Consider the following 20,690-nt stretch of genomic DNA (forward strand, 5'->3'; position numbering starts at 1 on the left):
CTCGTCACTTCCGGTGCGGCGCCGCATTCCTCCACAGAAGCTGTTTAGCAGGGAATGCGGCGTTGCACCGGAAGTGATGAGCAGGGCCGGTGCAGGCGCATTGATTCCTGGGAGCGATGGCATTCAGCTCCCAGGAATCATTGCAAACCGGAAGTGACGGCGCGTGCCGCGGCCGCCGAGGGAGGAAGTGGAAGAAAGGTGAGTATTTCTTTCTACAATAACAATGTAAGTAAAAAAAAAAAAAAAAAATTCCTAACTATCCATTTCCTTTTCAGGTGAAGAAAAGCAAGCGGATGGCCACAAAATCGATTGTCGATTTTGTGGCCGGAACTCCGCTTTAAGATAAAAAAAAAAACTTCTGACTTTACAATCCCTTTAAGAAAAATAAAATTTGAAGTAAGGTAAAGAGAAATGTGCACTTCTAACGTTCCCAATATACCGAAGTGCTGATCCCTCCATAAGGCTTCAGACAGATATTTGATCCAAGGATCAGTCATATTTTCAATATCCGTGTCGTAATTTCTGGCTGGGGTTGCCAACATTTCAGCAGGACTGTACAGATCTGGGCACTTGGGTGCAGAGACGTCTCTAGGCATCCAGGAGAAGTAAATGGGCGATTTGTCCTGCTAGCAATTGTGGAAAAGTGAAGTAATAATTTCGGGCAGACTGACCCTTTTTAAAAGCTGCATCCTCTCATAACTAACCTTGTAAGGGCGGACTACGGCAACCAGGGCTACTATCCAATAGTATCTAGTACTGTAGAATCTCAGAGATCCTTCCCAAAATCAGGGAAAGGTTTTCATTGCACGGTTTCAGGACAGCTAATCAATATGCCCTCCCACAGTTGAGAACTCCTTGGGGGTGGAGCCTTATTATATCCCCTCCCTTGAGGAAAAACAAAAAAGAATCCCACCAACAGAGTGGTGGATGGTCATAGCAAATTGAGGTGTTTCGAGCTCTCTGTCTCCTCCCAAATACAAGTGTTTTGTTCTGAGTGGACGTAGCCTTTTAGATTTTTAAATTTCTATTGTTTATGATGTTATTGTTTACACTTTAGTTGGACTCTGCCAGTTAACCCTAACATGTTCTATTGCGCAGTGCCCGGAAAACATGAGGGTTTATTACTCGTATGCTGTATATTGGATGGTTGGTAATTTTTAGGGTGGGGTGGGGTGGGGGAGGGAACGGTGGGGAAACATTTGACCTTTTTTTTTTATATTTAAATAGGAAAAGCAGAAAAAAAAAAGCCTCTGATAATTGAAGATATTTGTAAAATAAGTTTAAATATGAATTGTTCAAAGTATGTTTTTGTTTATTTGTTTGTAAACTTAAAAAAAAAAAAAAAAAAAACTTAAATGACCCCCCCTGTAGTGGTTTCTTTATTGATTTGTATAGGACAACCATTGTGCATGCTGGTTTTGGGAAATGTGTAATGAAAGTTGGAATAAAGGTGAACCTTTTTTTCGTTTTGGGAGGAACACGGAAGGGCTCAAGTGGACCTTTAGGCCCCTTTCACACACTCCGTCTGTTTTTCTCAGCGGGGGATCGATCCGCCGATCCCCCGCTGAGCAGGAGGATGACAGCTGTGTCTCCGCACTGTGTGCGAAGACAGAGCTGTCAGTTCCCCATGCATCTCTATGGGGGAAATTGGATGGGAACGGACAGTCGATCCGTTCTCATCCGTTCCGATCCGCTGGACAGATGGAAAATAGGGTTTCCATCCGTCCAGATTTGACGGATCGGGTCGGATGTCAGCGGACATGTCACCGCTGACATCCGATGCCCCATAGGGATGCATGGGGGGACCGTTCAGAAAAAAAACGGAAAGGCGGATCTGAACGGTCCGCCTGTGTGAAAGAGCCCTTAGGGTCCTTTTCACACGGGTGCACATCCGTTCTGCTCAGTGGGGGATCGATCCGCCGATCCCCACTGAGCAGGCAGATAACCGCTCCATCTCCGCTCTGTGTGCAGAGACGGAGCAGTCCGATCCCCGCTGTCCCCTATGGGGAGATCAGATGAGAATAGACCGTCTGTCCGTTCTCGTCCGATCCTCCAGACAGATGGAAAATAGAGTTTCCATCTGTCTGGATTTCACGTATCGGATCGGAGAGCAGCGGATGTCAGCGGAGATGTCTCCGCTGACATCCGCTGCCCATAGGGATGCATGGAGGATCCGATCAGGTCCACCTAAAACACAATCGGATCGGATCGTCTGTGTGAAAGGGGCCTTCCAGTTTGGTCAAACTGAATGCAGCTTTGAAATCGTGCAACTTCACTTGAAATTGCACGATTTCCAAGCTGCATGTCAGTGCGACTTGGATGACGTCCGTGCGACTTCATGCACAGATTTCTACAATTCCCACCTGAATTTGCAAAAAGTAGTGCAATAATAACTACTTTCAAAATTGGTGCAACTCCGATGGACCACACCGATGTGACCGCTTCTATTGTGGACAATAGGAAGATATTGATGATAGGATAGGGGGTGTGGTCACACCAAATTTTGATTTGATTTTGGACGCTCACTTTGCATTTTGTGAATTGATAAGGATAAACAATCCAAAAGTTTGCTAGTGCACCTAACACTACTATTTCCACAATGCTGCTGTTTAATGCTGTCTCCATTGCTCCCCCATGTGAAGGAGACCCCTTTAGGCCCCTTTCACACTTGTGCGACTTAAAAGTTGCATGATTTTGCCGCAATGTTGCCGCGATTTTGACTGGGCTTTAGTTGGACTCTAATTGAAGCAATGCCTATGTCTTTGGACCTCAAAACGCATTAAAATCGTGCCAAAGTAGTGCAGGGACTAATTTGAAGTCGGTGCAACTTCAAGTTGCACAGATATGAACGGTACTCATTGGAAATAATGGAGAACGACTTGTTTTGCAATTTTGCAGTCCCAAAACGCAGGACAAGTCGGCTTTAGGCCCCTTTCACACTTGTGCAACTTGTCATGCAACTTTGGACATCAGAGTTGCAGGACATGTTGTTTGCCATGTGTTCCAATGATACCCATTCATATCTGTGCAAGTTAAAGTTGCAGCAACTTCAAAGTAGTCCCTGCACTACTTTGGCCCGATTTTTAATGCATTTTGAGGTCCAAAGACATAGGCATTGCTTGAATCCCAGTCAAAATCGTGGTAAAATCACGCGACTTTTAAGTCGCACAAGTGTAAAAGGGGCCTTAGACAAGAAGTGTATTACTGGTAATATCACCAGGTGAAAATGTAGGGATATGTGAGATGTTTGTTTTTCTCTTCTCTTTTTATTGTTAACAGCAGTTTAAAATTAATAAAATACAAACTAGGGGAAAGATTTGTGTAATTTTTTGTTTATTTTTACTAGTAATGGCGGCGATCTGCGATTTTTAGCGGAACTGCGACATTGCGGCGGACAGATCGGACACCTAACTGACACTTTTGGGGGTACCAGTGACATTACTACAGTAATCAGTGCTAAAAATATGCACTGTCACTGTACTAATGACACTGGCAGGGAAGGGGTTAACACTAGGGGCAATCAAAGGGTTAAATGTGTGCCTAGGGGGTGCTTACTAACTGTGGGGGTGGGCTTGTTGTTTGAACACAGAGACCTTTGTTCCTAAATAAGAGGAACACAGGATCCCTGTATTCATTACTGACAGAACAGCGGTCTGCTGTGTTTACAACAGTAGACCGCCGTTCTGTCTCCACGGGGAGCAATCGCGGGTGCCCGGTGGCAATCGCGGGTGCCGTACCCACTGATTGGCTTCCCTGTGGCGAATGGGTATATGCGTCCCCGCTAGCAGTCCCAGGAAGCGACATACAGGTGCGTTGTTTCGCAGGGAAGACCCGACCTGCCCTCGTAAAACTAAGGCGGCTGCTCAGCAAGCGGTTAAACAGGCAAAGTGACAGGATGTCTATACAGAGACCCTATCGCCAATTACTGTAAAATCAATGAAAAATCGTATACTGTAAATGCTGATTTGCAGTGTTTTTTCTTTCTATAAACATATCACAGGCGCTCTGTGATGATTTTAAGAGAGAAGAACGGTCAGCTGTGTTTAGGCAGTGGCGGGTGGTCGGGAAGTGGTTAATCTAGTTATTTAGTTCCTTTAAATTCAGTTGAGTCGTTCAATTCGTATTTGGGATTCGTAGTCGGAATTCGTTTTATGTCTTTTTAGAATTTTCTTCGAATTTACCGTTTTTTTTTCCGATTCAAAATGTTCGAATCGATATATTTTGAGTCAGTCGAATCGAAAAACTTTCGATTTTTTTTTTTTTTTTTTTTTTAGATTCGAATGTGGTAAAATGAACAAACAAAAAAGAAAAATCTTCATCAAGTGATTATAATCACTCTTTAAATTAGCTTAACAAAAACAGCATTAATTAAAAATGGTACTGTAATAACACAGTCTTTAATTTCAGAAATGTATTTTACGGTTAGAGTTCGACTGGAGTTCGATGTAAAATTTGATTCGAATTTTAATTAGAATGTCGGACAAACTTCATTTAGTTATTCAGGGCATTCGGTAAATTTTGTTTATACTGTAATTGGGATTATCGGACATACCCGAAAAACTAATAAATGTATCTTAATGTTTATTCGGAACTAAGTGCGCACGTCTAGGTGGCACCTACTGACAGTTTCAGGGATTTTGGATGCCTACACAAGGGAGGCTCACACTCACAGGTTCATACTTGCTCGCAGTCTGTGAGCTGATTGCAGATACAGGAATTGCACCTATGACTGCACCTGCAGCCAAATTGCACTGCAATTATGAGACGCGCGGGGCTGCCATTTATTCTAAATGGCATCCCCACGCATGTCAGCCCGCGGGACATTTGCGGGTGCAGGAACCGCAACAAAATCACATAGTCAAAAAGACTGTACAGTTTCCCTGTGGCCACATTTTTAAAAAGGTTCCTGTAGGAAATGCAGGCACAGCAGCCTATTCAAATGAATGGGCTGCGGTGTCCAAGCGACTGCGGGCCACACGACCCGCACGGGCGGCACAGTGGTGTAGGGGTTAGCACTTTCGCCTAGCAGCAAGAGGGTTGCTGGTTCGAATCCCAACCACGACACTACCTGCCTGGAGTTTGCATGTTCTCCCTGTGCCTGCGTGGGTTTCCTCCGGGTACTCCGGTTTCCTTCCACACTCCAAAGACATGCTGGTAGGTTAATTGGATCCTGTATAAAAAAAAAATAAATAAATTGGCCCTACTGTGTATGTATGTGAGTTAGGGACCTTAGATTGTAAGCTCCTTGAGGGCAGGGACTGATGTGAATGTGCAATGTATATGTAAAGCACTGCGTAAATTGACAGCGCTATATAAGTACCTGAAATAATAATAGTAGTGTGACCTGAGCCTCACAGGTAAATGACAGGCAAAAATTGGATTAATGCACACATAATCTTATGGGAAGATTTTTTGCTGAAATGAATGGGCTGGTGACAGGGTCTCTTTAACTACAACTTGATTGCCTAATTGGAGGGGAATTTAATGGGTCATTCAGGTGGACACTAGCGCTACACAGTATTGTAAGTGTAAATGATAAAAGTTCTACAATCAGATTGTAACATTTGCAAACTGTGAGAGTAAAAATTTACTTTCAAGGACCCTAAAAATGTCAAAGGAGGAGGGAAGGCATACGTGACCCCGGGGCTGTTGGTCACTAGGTCCAGTAACGTAGAGCTGTCACATTCCTCAGGTCCTGCTTGACAAACATCTTAAACCCAAAGACCAGGAATGTTCAATAAAGGACCTCAAACACCCTTCCCAGGGAGGTAGCACCCATAGTAAACAGTCAGATGGAAGGCGAGAACTACATTTTATTCTCCTCTTTCTGCTGAGAAAAAGTCCGACGACCACCAAACCTTTCAAAAAAATTGTTCCCTGGAGTTGGCCTGCTTGATGGCAATCACTTCATTAGTAGGACATTGAAGGCTCCCTTACATTGTTGCATCGTGTTGCGATAAGGCAGTCCATTATTTTTTTAACACAATTGCACCATTTTTTTCCCCAGCTAATTGACCCTAAAGGAAATGTGCAAATATGTTGGTTGCCATTGTAGATCTTTTAGTTGGTAGGCTGGAGTAATGGCCCAGGAGCTCCAACCGCATTAAGCTCTGGTTCACACTGGTTTTCCTGGGAGACGTACGATTGCGGATTTTGTCTGCTGAGGATAGGGAGGTACTTGACAAACCCCTATCACTCTTGGAGATTGAGGCTCCTATCCAATCCTTCCCCAATCATAAATCCCCAGGGCCAGATGGACTTCCGGGAGACTGGTACAAAGCCCATATGGCCCTATTGGGCCCTATGTTACAAAAACTTTTTGCTCATTGTTTGCAGGTTGGACAATTACCAGATAGTATGTATCAGGCAAATATCGCTCTATTGCCCAAGTCTGGCAAAGATTTGATGCAGTGCTCTTCCTATAGACCTATATCACTTCTGAATTATGGCCTAAAGATCCTCACTAAAGCCCTAGCCAACAGGATAATGCACGTTACCATCAATTATCAACACTAACCAAACTGGCTTTATGCCTGGCAAATCCACTGATGTTAATATCCGCAGGGTTTTCACACATCTCCAGCTTCAGCCAGAGTCTTGGTAGCCTTTGATATCGAAAAAGCTTTTGACACAGTCCAATGGGGTTACTTGATGCAGGGGTTAGAGCTCTTTGGTTTCGGCCCAGTCTTTCGGAAGTTGGTTGAGATATTATACAAAGTCTGTAGCTAGCATTAAGCTGAATGGCAAGTTGTTGTCTCCCTTTCCGATCCAGAAGGGAACAAGGCAGGGGTGTCCTCTTTCCCCTGCCTTGTTTGCGCTGGCCATGGAACCAATGGGGGAGGCATTGAGGGCATCCGATAAGGTAGCTGGGATTCGTGTGGGCTCCATTGTAGACGAGGTAGCGCTCAATGCAGATGATTTAATTCTCTTTCTACTGGGCTCTGGCCCTTCACTTTGGAAGCACTACGGATCCTGGACCGCTTTGCCGCCCTTTCGTGGTCTACATACTAATTGGGGTAAATCCCTTGTGTTACCGATTGATCAAGGGGCTAAAAGTTTGGCTGACCCCAATTCTCCTTTGCAATGGACAACGACTATTAAATATTTAGGGATCAATATTTCTCCTAACACTATAAGGATTTTAGACATCTTAATTTGTCCCCAGCTCTTCAGTGGTGTAAACAGAGATTGAAAGCCTGGTCACATCTCCTTTTATCCCGTATCGGGAGAATTTATTTAATTAAAATAAAAATCCTTCCAGTTCTATAATACAGCCTTAGGCACACCCCAGAGTGGCTACCGAAATCCTTTTTTAAACAAATAGATTCACTTATAGGCTCCATATGGCAATACCAAACAGTTGGATTTAGCAGGGAAGTTTTATGCAGACCTTGGACGCAAGGGGGCTTGGCTCACCCAGACTTTCATACCTACTATTTGGTGGCCATGCTTACCCACGCTCATAACTGGCTTATCTCTGATGGCACAAATGCCTCAGTAGTATTAGAAGCTGCGCATTCAGGATCCTATGAGACCCTCCGTAATCTTCTCTACAGGGGTCTGAGAGTCTCTAACCTGCCCCTTACAGCCACTATGAGGGGCAATTATTAAGGCCTAGCATGTTGTCATTACTAAACCCAATATAGTGAGGGGTAAAAGGACCCCATCAACTCCACTTTGGTTCATTCCTCACCAGACCCCGGTCTTTGGGCTGCTAAAGGAATCAGATACTTTTCAGATATTTGTGATGGGAGTGCACTATTTACGTTTGATAGGTTGAAAGATAAATTTACACTGCCTGATGCGTTCTTCCAATTCCTGCAACTCCGACACGCCTATGCAGCGCAATTTGGGTCCTCCTTGTTTAGATTGAAGCAGGACGATTTGGAGGTTCTCCTCCGGGATGACGCTCTGCCGAAAGTCGCATCTGGAGGACCAGATACCCACATTAATTACGGACTCCAGGGAAACGGCCAGGCAGGCTCAGGCTAACAAGAATAAGAAGGACGATATAGAGAACCGCCTGCGCAGAAATAATGTTTAGATAGTGGGGCTCCCAGAGAAGGGGGAGGGCAGGGACCCCACGGACTTTGTAGAACACTGGCTCTGTGAGATCTTTGGGCGTGAGTCCTCTCCTCTATACGCGGTGGAACATGCACACCGTGTTTCCACTAGGGTGCTACCTGGTAATGGTCCCAGGCCCATGCTTGCCAAGATTTCACACTACAGGGAGAAGGTGCTCCGCCTTGCTTGTGAAAAAGCCGATATCAGATATAATGGAGCCAGGGTGTCCTTCTACCCGGACTTTTCGGCGGATGAAAAAAAAAAAAAATAGTGCACAGAATTTATTTTACACCACAATGACTACATCGTATATACCCTAATTCCTCTTCTTGCTGTTGGAGATGCTCTAGTGACCCTGCTGGATTTGCCCATATCTTTTGGGAGTGCCCTCAGATTAGTAGCTACTGCTGGGAAGTGACCCAGTTTATATCTACCCTGACTATTAAACAGGTCCCTGTAAAATTTGGTGTTCGCCTCCTGGGGTTAGTTGACTCTCTGGCTGCTTAGTAGGGCGATGCGTACTCTCTTGGGTCTCTTATTCTTTTATGCCGGGAAGGCGATAGTGCTCAAGCGGAAATCAGACCCCTAATCTGTCCTTCTGGAAGCGTTTAATCAATAAGGTTGTACCCCCTATACAAAGCTACTTATTTGTCCCAGGGTTGCCCTAGGAAATTTGAGAAGGTCTGGCATTTGTGGACATATTTGAGGTGTACAACAGATGATCAGGAGTCCACAGGCTGAATTCATTGCCCCCTGATAAGGTTTAGTTTATTATATGAACAAATGTATTCCTCTGCAGGAATAGTATTCGCCGATACCAATTACAAATACCTATCGCCTAGGAAGAGTAGGTAGAAGGGTGGTTTGGGAGTTGGGTGAGGCTGGGGTGAAGGCAGGGTGGGGGATAAGTGAGGACGGGGGGGGGGGGGGGTAGGAGGGTAAGTGAGGACAGGGTGGAGGGGAATAGAAGGGTAACTGATGGCAGTGTGGGGTGGGGGAGCAATAAGGGACTCTGGGAACACAAAGGACAGAGAGAGCAGCGCCATCTAAGTGCAGACTGACTGCAATTTAATATATAAAATGTAAGAAATACACTCACAAGGTTAATAACAATTCCAGCATAATGAATGTGGTGCTCCTCTGCTTTACTCTCGGGTGGTAGCCACTGGTGTGTCGGTGGGCAGAGGTCTGTGGGCACTGATGACGTATTGATATCGGTACAACCCTAATTAACCACTTTACCACCGGAGGATTTTGCTGTCTTACGTCTTTGCTGTCTTACGTCCAGGCCACTTTTTGCGATTCAGCACTGTGCGACTTTAACTGACAATTGCGCGGTCGTGCGACGTCATACCCAAAGGAAATTTACGTCCTTTTTTTCCCACAAACAGAGCTTTCTTTTGGTGGTATTTGTTCACCTGTGCGATTTTTACTTTTTGCGCTATAAACAAAAAAAGCGTAAATTTTGAAAAAATAACAATATTTTTCACATTTTTTTTATATGAAATTCCCCCCCCCCCCCCCCCCCCAAAAAAAAATGTAAAAATCAAATTTTTTTTAAATTTTTGGCCAATTTGTTTTCTGCTACCTATGTTCGGTAAAAAAAATCACAATAAGCGTATTTTGATTGGTTTGCGCAAAAGTTATTGCGTTTACTAACTAAGGGAAAGATTTCTGTCATTTTTGGTGTTTTTTTTTTTTTTTTTTAACGAGTAATGGCGGCGATCTGCGATTTTTTTTTTTTTTTTTTTTTTTTTTTTTTTTTTTTTTTTTTTGCAGGACTGCGACATTGCGGCGGACAGATCGGACCCTTGACTGACATTTTTGACACTTTTGGGGGTACCAGTGACATTACTACAGTAATCAGTACTATAAATATGCACTGTTACTGTAAAAATGACACTGGCAGGGAAGGGGTTAATTTTATTGGAGAGGGAGGGGTTAATGTATGCCTGGTGCTTACTAATGTGTGTGGGGGGAGGTGACTGAGTGACACAGGGACAGATCGCATGTTCAGCTATGCTGAACCCTGCAATCTGACCCTGCCTGTCACTTAGGAGATCCGCCCACTCTGTTTACACAGGCGGGCGGATCTCCACACTCGATTCCCCGACGATCGGGGAAGAGCGGCGGCAATCGCCGCCGCTCCCCCCCTGGCCCGACTCCCGCTGTAACTGAATACAGCGGGAGCGAGCCTCTGGCGGCGCGCGTGCGCCGCCCACAAGGGGAGGAGTCCAGCGACGTAGGTCTACGTCGCTGGACGGGAACTAACCACTTTGCCGCAGTAGAGCTCTAGTGAGCGGTCGGCAAGTGGTTAAAATAGAACTCAAGTCAAAACATTTTTTTTGATTACCTACCCTACGGGATGGTTATAACAGTTGTCCCATTTTTTTTTTTTTTTTGTCATCTATGTCCCATTGGGGTGACTTCCCTTCATCTCCTGTCCTGTAGCCACAGCAAAAAGGGGAAATCCCTTCAAAAGTAAGGAAATCACCCTGGTTGTGACCAGAACTGGTGTCCCCATTGGAAGACTTCCCCTCTATTCCTGTTCTGGTGAGAACCCAAAATTTGGGACCTTACTTCACTGTCACTTTCAGCATTAACATAAGAACAGGGCGGATTCAATGGCACCAGGGGGCGCTGGTCCTGACGGCTGCTTCTGTCACTGGCTGTGGAAGATTTTAAGAAATGTGGCTTTGGACAGCATTCTTTAAACTGAAAGGGGGCCCTGGCTGAAAAGTAGGTTTAGCACATTATGCTACTTTACCCAAATGGGAAAAAGCCGAATTTACACTTTGTGTGCACCGGACACCGTTACAACCCCAGATATTACCTTGTAAAAGTAGCAGTGATATCATCACTGTGCTATATATAACCTTTGCAGAGGGCAAAGCTGTGGGAGGGGCACAGCAGGCTCCACCCTCTAGAGGCTGCCTTCAGAAAACAGGAGGGTTGGAGACAAGACCAGTCACCCTGCACAAGGAGAGAGAGCAGCAGTGAGCTGTCTTTATCACACAGAGGGAAAGTCTCACACCGGATTACTGCACAGATCTGGAAGAAATACACAAAGCACAGCCAGATCCCAGGAAGAACACACACCACAAAGTTCACTTTTAAATCTGAGCAACAAGAAAATCAAATCATCCATTCAGGCCTGGTCTTCCTCACTCCCTGGTCACCCTGGCTATACACGCAGCAATTAAATGTGCAATTTAACTTTCCACTACAATTTTTGATTGAAATCACAAAGCAATTTAAAGCTCACCACAAGGGAACAATCTGATTGTACAATCTCCTTGTACCAAAAGTAATGTAGTGCAAGGGCCCGCTTGGTTTGATGCAAATTGTATAGATTAGGTAGGTTCCCATATTACACAGCTTTTTACAGTACAATCTGATTGTACTATTATCTTTCACTCTACCAACTGATTAATGTAATGGAATACAATCTGAACTCATTATATATATATTTGCTAGGGACAAACCAATATAGTTTTTTCAGGGCCGATACCAATTTATTGGTCACAACGTATCGGTATCGGCCGATATGGGCCGATATTTTGTACATCCTATGTCAGGGTCGGAGGCTAGTCTTCTACTCCTAGAACCATTAGATGGTGATGCTCATGTAAGGGTAAAGTGATGTCACATAGCATAATTCCATTTACAAATGTTATTGAATATGCCACTCACATGTGCAAAAGATATAAGCAATTCCACATTAGCAGATCTGCTGGCAGATCGGTATCTCTCACCCACTTGTTGTAAGTGATACCCAGGTGATACCGGTCCGTCCGGCACCCACTCGATACTGCTCCGTCCCTCACCCGCTCCATCTCCCACCCACCCAATACCACTCCATCTCTCACCCACTCCGTCTCTCACCCACCCGATACCGCACCGTTTCTCACCCACTCCGTCTCACCCGCTCCATCTCCCACCCACCCAATACCGCTCCGTTTCTCAACTACTCTGTCTCACCCGCTCCATCTCCCACCCGATACCGCTCCGTTTCTCACCTACTCCGTCTCTCACCCACTCTGTATCCCACCCACCCGATACCGCACCTTCTCTCACCCACTCTGTCTCACCCGCTCCGTCTCCCACCCACCTGATACCGCTTCGTCTCTCACCTGCTCCGTCTCTCACCCACTCCGTCTCACCAGCTCCATCTCCCACCCACCCGATACTGCTCCGTCTCTCACCTACTCCGTCTCTCACCTACTCCGTCTCTCACCCACTCCGTATTCCACCCACCCGATACCGCTCCGTCTCTCACCCACTCCGTCTCTCACCCGCTCCATCTCCCACCCACCCAATACTGCTCAGTCTCTCACCTACTCCGTCTCTCACCCACTCCGTATCTCACCCACCCGATAACGATCCGTCTCTCACCGACTCCGTCTCACCCGTTCAGTCTCCCACCCACCCGATACCGCTCCGTCTCTCACCCACTCCGTCTCACCCGCTCCATCTCCCACCCACCGACCCGATACCGTTCCGTCTCTCACCCAATACCGCTCCGTCTCTCACCCACTCCGTCTCTCACCCGCTCCGTCTCCCACCCACCCGATACCGCTCCGTCTCTCACCCGCTCCGTCTCCCACCCACCCGATACCGCTCCGACTCTCACCCACTCGTCTCACCCGCTCCATCTCCCACCCACCCGATACCGCTCCATCTCTCACCTACTCCGTATCCCACCCACCCGATACTGCACCGTCTCTCACCCACTCCGTCTCACCCGCTCCGTCTCCCACCCACCTGATACCGCTTTGTCTCTCACCTACTCCGTCTCTCACCCACTCCGTCTCACCCGCTCCATCTCCCACCCACCCGATAAGTGGCACCCGGGTGATACCGCTCCGTCCGGCATACGATCTCGGAGGTCACGTGGTCATGCCGAATGGAGCGGTATCACTTACAACAAGTGGGTGAGAGATACCAATCTGCCAGCAGATCTGCTAATGTGGAATTGCTTATATCTTTTGTACATATGTGAGTGGCATATTCAATAACATTTGTAAACGGAATTATGCTATGTGACCTAATTTTACCCTTACATGAGAAATATTTGGAATATCGGTAATATCGACCAGTTCCAGGGCCGATACAGATATATCGGCAAAAAGTGAATATCGGCCCTCTGATAATCAGCTTTGTCGATAATCGGTCGATCCCTAATATTTGCGTCATATTACATAATTTTGCGAGGTAATAGGAGATTGTATATGGATTGAACAATCAGATTGTTAGGTATATGGTAACCCTAAAGTTGGTTGTACAAAGATTGTATGGTCAGATTGTGACCTGTATGGCACCCTAAGACATAAAATTATAAAATTCAACTGCAATGAAATGGGATACAAATTGACCACATCAAATCTGCCAGAAAAATAAAAATGTTTTACTTTCATAGAGTTTATTATAGATTTTACAGATAGATTATAATCAGTACAAAAAACAATACCAGTTCCGACAACAAGGACGTTTGCCAAGGCAAACACCAAAGATTCTGTCCCTCATCTTAACGTCTTAAAGACGACAAAATGTTTAATATCAGGCAAAAAAAAAAAAAAAAAACGGTTGATTGAGGTATCAGGCATGAGGCTTACACAATACTGACTACTCCTCTGGCAGGCAGTAGATTACAAACACCTAAAGGTTTCTAGTCCCTGGAGCAGTCCTATATCCAAAAGAACAGAAATGGAAAAGGAAAAAGTAGAAAGAGAAAGAAAGAAGAAGCACGAAGAGGATCAGACTAAAAATAAAAAGGAGAAAAAGTAAGATAGTATGGTCCATCATGGAGTCGGAGCCAGAGATGAGTTCCCCCATTCCGGTAGGAGGAAAAGGTTTAACCCTCCAGAGAGACCTGCATATAGTCAGCCCACGGCTCCCATGTCTGTTGAAACGTATGGACTGTGTCTCTCAAGATACTAACAATATTCTCATGTATCATAATCCATGTAATTTTCCTCTTTGCCTGCTTCCAGGATTTAGCTACGGTCATCTTAGCACCCAGGAAAATAAAGAAGATCTAACGCTGTAAGTATTTAGGTAGGCCAGGGATCAGGGCATGAAGAAGAGCCACCCGCGGAGTTCGGGGCACCAACTGTCCCGTCACCCTCCTGGATCAGAACGAAAATACCATTCCAGAAACTACGGATCCTAGGGCACTCCCACCAAACATGGCACATCGACCCCGTCATCTGGCAACCTCGAAAACATAAGGGCGATGCCGAAGGGTACATTCTGGCCAACCTAGTTGGCACCAAGAACCAACAGGTGAGCACCTTTAAATTTACTTCAACCAGAGCAACATTCATAATGCCCCTATATGATCCTCGGCCTCTACCCTCACTTGGGTCCACGTCCCAGTCCATCATAAAGGGGAACTTAGGAGGGGGACTCAGTAGCAGCCCATAAATGAGAGAGATACCCCCCCCCCCCCGCCGATCTGCATCCTGCGTACACCATTTTTCGTAGGGAGGTCACTTGGTAGTGATCCGGTTTAACGGGCCAAAGAGATTGAAGGAAATGTGAAATTTGCGAAAAATCCAATTTTTTAAAATATATTTTCAATTATATCGTTTAATAAACCGTACGGGAGCCGTCCCTTATTGCCCAGTTTTAGCAATCCACCAAAACGTGGTTGGTCACTAGAACCTGTGGGTGGACGGTTGCTTTATCTCTAGCGATTACTGGAATTTACAATGCAGCCGTTCAGAGTTTGGACGGGCCATTGCACTTGCATGTACTAGACGCAGTCATGGCGAACCTTGGCACTCCAGATGTTTTGGAACTACATTTCCCATGATGCTCATGCACTCTGCAGTGTAGTTAAGCTTCATGGGAAATGTAGTTCCAAAACATCTGGGGTGCCAAGGTTTGCCATCACTGTTAGAGCATAAACACAGCTCTGTGCCCCCTTTGGGTGGATTCCCCTTAATTCCTCAGTTGGTGACCACACACAGGAAGTGAGGGGAAAATGTATCCATTGAGGTCAGAGAGATAGAAAACAAAACCAGGGTTCTAACCCTTCCCCATCCTATCCAGAGCTGTGAATTTTTAATTGTCTTTATTATTATAAATTATACGATTTCCTTTTTTTAAGCGGGACTAAACTCAAAAAATGAAGATTTGCTATGTAATAGGGAACACGTATTCTCTCGTTCATTGTGTCTAAGCTGTACCCAAAAAATGTATCCTTCGTCAAAAATTTCCCCCCAAAATAGCAGTGCAGTTTCTGGTATGTGAGTGTGCCTAGGCACTGGGGATAGCTGGATCTCTGCAGTGTGAGATCACCTAAGGCACTGCTGCCTCTGACTGCTAGTCTCAGGAGATTTGGTGATGTTAATGCTGTGCAGCTCACTGTTCCCCTTGCTGGAGGCTCTGAAATGAGGAAGCAAGGCCCTGCCTCTACCAAGATGGCCGCCTCCAGTCAGAGGCACATCGCATGGGTAAGTTAGCGATGGGGTGATCGGCTGCAGAGAGACCACTGCCAATACTGGTCATTGCCCTCTGCCTTCCAGAGTTCATCTTTGCATGGCTGAGTCCACCTAAGTACAACTAAAGGCAAAACTTTATTTTTACTTTTGGATAGAGTGGAGATGGATTAGAACCCCCTGTCAGTTTTTTTTTTTTTTTTTTGCTGTCTGTCCCCCTTTTCATCCTCTTTATTTGTCCTGTTTACCATTATCACTGAAAGTGATAGAAACAGAAAATCTTAAATTTTGGGTTGTCCCCAGAAAAGTAAGAGGGGAAATCTTCAAATGGGGACACTAATTCTGGTTCCCAAGGCATTTCCCTAATTCCCAGGGCTTTACTCTCACTTCCTGTTTGGCTATGGGACAGGAAGTGAAGGGAAATCTCCCTAATGGGACAAATAAAATAAATCTGACAGAGGTTATAACCGACCCTTACTCTATCCAAAATGAAAAAAAAAAGTTTTGACTATAGTTCTACTTTATCCCAGGAGTGAGCAAACTCTAGCCCTGCAGCTGTTGTGAAACTAGAAGTCCCATCATGCCTCCGGGAGTCATGCTTGTGACTGTCAGAATCTTGCAATGCATCATGGGACTTGTAGTTCCACAATAGCTGGAAGGCTGATGTTTGCTTACCCTTGTCCTAACCCATCCTTGCTTCCAATTTATTTATTTTTTGCTGATTGCCGCTGAATTTTTTAATATACCTCCAGCCTTCTACAGAACAAAACAGCTGCTGGAGCCACCCAGCTGGCCGTCGTGCCCAGTGCAGCTCCTGGCATCCTCAGAGGACAAGCGTTGTTACATGCTGCCATAGTGGCAATAACAATGTCGCAGATGCTGGTGCAGTGACAGAAGAGAAGCAGTGTATAAACTGTTGGCACTATATAACTAATGTATAATAATAATAATAATAATGTATGATGATAATAATAATAATAATGTATAACGAAAAAGAATAATAAATATTATTATGTAGTGTAATTATCACAAATAAATGTAACAAAATAAACATATTATTATTATTATTAATAATAATATTATTATTATTATTAATAATAATAATAATAATGTATAACAACAATAATAATACATATTATTAATATTATTAATAATATTATCATATTATTATTATTAATAGTATTAATAATATTAATAATAATAATGTATAATAATACACATTATTATTAATAATAATGTATAACAACAATAATAATAATACATATTATTAATATTATTAATAGTATTATCATATTATTATTATTAATATTAATTATTAGTAATATTAATAATAATGTATAATAATACATATTATTATTAATAATAATGTATAACAACAATAATAATAATACATATTATTAATATTATTAATAGTATTATCATATTATTAATATTATTAATTATTAATATCATTAATAATATTAATGTACAATAATAATAATAATAATACATATTATTAATAATATCAATAATAATAATAATAATAATAATATTACGTTTATTCTGTTATATTTGTCTTATTTCTTAAGGTGACCTATCAATTCATCGGATACACGTATTGTTATTTTTTGAAGTGCAGATATAAATGGTTATATAATATTATTAATAATATTATCATATTATTATTATTATTATTAATATTCTTAGTAATAATAATGTATAATAATGTATAATAATACATATTATTATTATTATTAATAATAATAATAATGTATAACAACAATAATAATAATACATATTATTAATATTATTATGATATTATTATTAATATTAATTATTATTAATATCATTAATAATAATAATAATAATAATGTACAATAATAATAATAATACATATTATTAATAATATTAATAATAATAATAATATTACATTTATTCTGTTATATTTATTGTCTTATTTCTTAAGGTGACCTATCAACTTGTCGGATACACGTATCATTATTTTTTGAGGTGCAGATATAAATGGTTATATTGCATAAATGGATACATTTTGGCTAGCAACACCATAACCAGTCAAGAGGAAAATAGGAGACAAACGGCCAACCTAAGATTGTGAATTTCTGTTGGTTGAGGGTTGTATCCTGCTTAAAAATCTAACTATTTGTCTGCCAGGAGGACCTTTAGGAGATCTGTACTTTCTGGTAGGAGGATGGGTTCATGCTAAGCTGAGACTGGGCTTTCCAGGTTGCCACCTCTCCCGTGTCCTTGTTTTTCCTTGCATTCCAGAGACTCCAGCTGCCAATCAGCCATGCCCCCACTCATAGGTGGGTTTTTAGTTTGTCTTCCCTCCCTTCGCTCAGTCTCTCTCTCCTCCTCCTCCACTGCTCTGAAGCCCCCTTCCTCTCCACATCCCAGGACCAGCAGAGAGAACTCAATCAGGAGTCAGACACCCCTCACTCAGGGGCTGCAATCCAGGAGGAGCGAGGGGGATACAGGGACTGTAGGCAGCCAGCAGAAGGGTTGAAGGATTCGGAAGGAGAAAGATGGTCTGGTTCCCAGCTCTTGGGTTCCTTTTATTGGTCCACTTGGTGGCACCCCAAGCACCGGTAAGTCACACTGCATTCTACTTGCCTCCTCTGTATTGGCTCCAATGTGGCATCTCCTGTAGCTATATCTATCCTCCAATCTGGCCAATTCCACAAAAATCTTTTTTCCCTTTATCCTATGGGAAAGGGAACCCTTACTTTGGCTACACAAATCATTTCCCAAACTTTTTGTCTCTCGTGTATGGTCACATTTGTCATCTCCAGCTAAGAAACCCTTACGTATCGGAAACGGGGCTCAGGACTTTCACCAGTAATTGGCACTGCCAAATTTGTCCTGCTTATTACCTGCCTATTGCACCGTAGTCAATGATTGCACACAGCAGTAGAAGTGGATACCTTAGATTGTAAGCTCCTTGAGGGCAGGGACTGATGTGAATGTACAATGTATAGGTAAAGCGCTGCCTAAATTGACAGCGCTATATAAGTTCCTGTAATAAATAATAACAAATTTACACAAGATACCGTTCTTCCTTTCCTAAAAGTTGTATGCTCTCGGAAAGCTAGTCGCTGATTATTTGATTTATGAGTAAAGATCGGAGTTAAGGGTTCATCAATCCATCTTTACAAATCATAGTTGTTTCTTTTTGGTCTGACGCTGTATCATCTGATCTGATTGGCTGGTATTTGCAGTGCATCATAACTTTTTTTCTGCCCACTTTGCTACATTCGTTTTTTATCTCAATAGAAAATCATACTTAAAAAAGTTTGTGTAAATAACATGATATAAAAAAAATAACAGGCTGTAATTATCTTTCCACTATCTTCAATAAATAAGGTATTTAAAGTCCCCAGATGGTATTCTAATCTCAGCAACAGCCTACTGCTTGATAGATTGGCTTTCAGCTTTCCAGAACCCCTCTGCCACTTACTGTTATAGTTCTCCAAACTATTAACTAGTTAATTAACTTTAGATGGAAGCTGCGGGACCCGTGAACGCAATGCACCTTGTCTGGACTGTATGTGTCAGTTGATGTCCATTGTATGCCAACATAATAATGGTTAACACAACTTAGTGGAAGAATTTCCTCCCTAAGATGGTATAAATGACCCTTATTAGTACAGGTAACTCCAGATGGTATCCTACTCTCAGCACTAGTCTTCTCCTTGAAAGATTGTCTTTCAGCTGTCCAGTCCCCCTCTGCCACTTACTGCTGTAGTACCCCAGACTATAAACTATTTAACTTCAGATGGAAGCTGCGGGCCCCTCAATGCAATGCACCTTGTCTGGGCTGTAATAGTCAATTGACGTCCATTGTATGCCATAAGATATAACACAATTTAGAAAAATAATTTGCTTCCTGATAACAGTGCAAGCGACTCCTATTAGAACAGGTAACTCCAAGTCGTATCCTACTCTCAGCAACACCCCCCTCCTTGCTAGATTGGCTTTCAGTGCCCTGTTCATTGTTCTGCATCCCCTGCCACTTACTACCATGGGATCCCAAACTATGGAATCTGTGGGGCCCCCAAATGCAGTGCACATTGTCTGGGCTGTATTCATCAATTGATGACCACTGTGTGCCATTAACACTCACCATTAACACAGTTTAGAGGAAGCATTTGCTTCCTTATAATGGTTCAAGTAACTGTATTAGTACAGGTAACTCCAGATTGTTCAGCACCCCCTCCCACTAACCACCATGGCATCCCAGACTATGGAATCTGAATGCAATGCACCTTGGCTGGGCTGTATTCATCAATTGATGACCACTGTGTGCCATAAGCTACAACATACTCACCCCCTTCCTTACCAGATTGTCTTTCAGTACTCTGTTCCTTGTTCTGCATCCCCTGCCACTTACTACCATGGGATCCCAAACTATTGAATCTGTGGGGCCCCCGAATGCAGTGCACCTTGTCTGGGCTGTATTCATCAATTGTTGACCACTGTGTGCCATTAACACTCACCATTAGCACGGTTTAGAGAAATCATTTTCTTCCCTATAATGGTGCAAGTAACTAACTGTATTTTAGTACAGGTAACACCAGATTGTCCAGCACCTCCTCCCACTAACTACCAATGGCATCCTAGACTATGGGATCTGAATGCAATACACCTTGTCTGGGCTGTATTCATCAATTGATGACCACTGTGTGCCATAAGCTACAACATACTCACCATTAACACAGTTTAGAGGAAGAATTTGTTACCTTATAATGGTGCAAGTAACTATATTAGTACAGGTAACTCCAGATTGTTCAGCTCCCCCTCCCACTAACTACAATGGCATCCCAGACTATGGAATCTGAATGCAGTGCACCTTGTCTGGGCTGCAGACATCAATTGATGACCACTGTGTGCCATAAGCTACAACATACTCACCATTAACACAATTTAGAGAAAGAATTAGCTTCCTTATAATGGTGCAAGTAACTGTATTAGTACAGCTAACACCAGATTGTCCAGCACCCCCTCCGACTAACTACCAATGGCATCCCAGACTATGGAATCTGAATGCAATGCACCTTGTCTGGGCTGTACTTGTCAATTGATGTCCAATGTATTAGATGAGCTACAATATACTCACCATTAACAGAATTTAGATGAAGAATTTGCTTCCGTATAACGGTGCAAGTAAACCTATTAGTACCAATA

At 43.3% G+C, this 20,690-nt stretch overlaps 1 protein-coding gene across 1 annotated transcript in view; it reads left to right on the plus strand.

Annotated features, from left to right (window-relative positions):
• The first annotated feature begins 17,883 nt into the window (after positions 1 to 17,883).
• COL9A3 (collagen type IX alpha 3 chain) overlaps positions 17,884 to 20,690 on the plus strand; it is a 77,638-nt gene continuing 74,831 nt past the window's right edge. The window contains exon 1 of the mRNA XM_082271636.1: positions 17,884 to 18,094. Coding sequence (XP_082127762.1) covers positions 18,032 to 18,094 — 63 coding nt within the window. The 5' untranslated portion in view covers positions 17,884 to 18,031. The remainder of the gene's footprint in view (positions 18,095 to 20,690) is intronic.

The sequence above is a fragment of the Pelophylax lessonae genome (assembly GCF_965119305.1).
Source record: "Pelophylax lessonae genome assembly, chromosome: 11".
Lineage (NCBI taxonomy): Eukaryota > Metazoa > Chordata > Amphibia > Anura > Ranidae > Pelophylax > Pelophylax lessonae.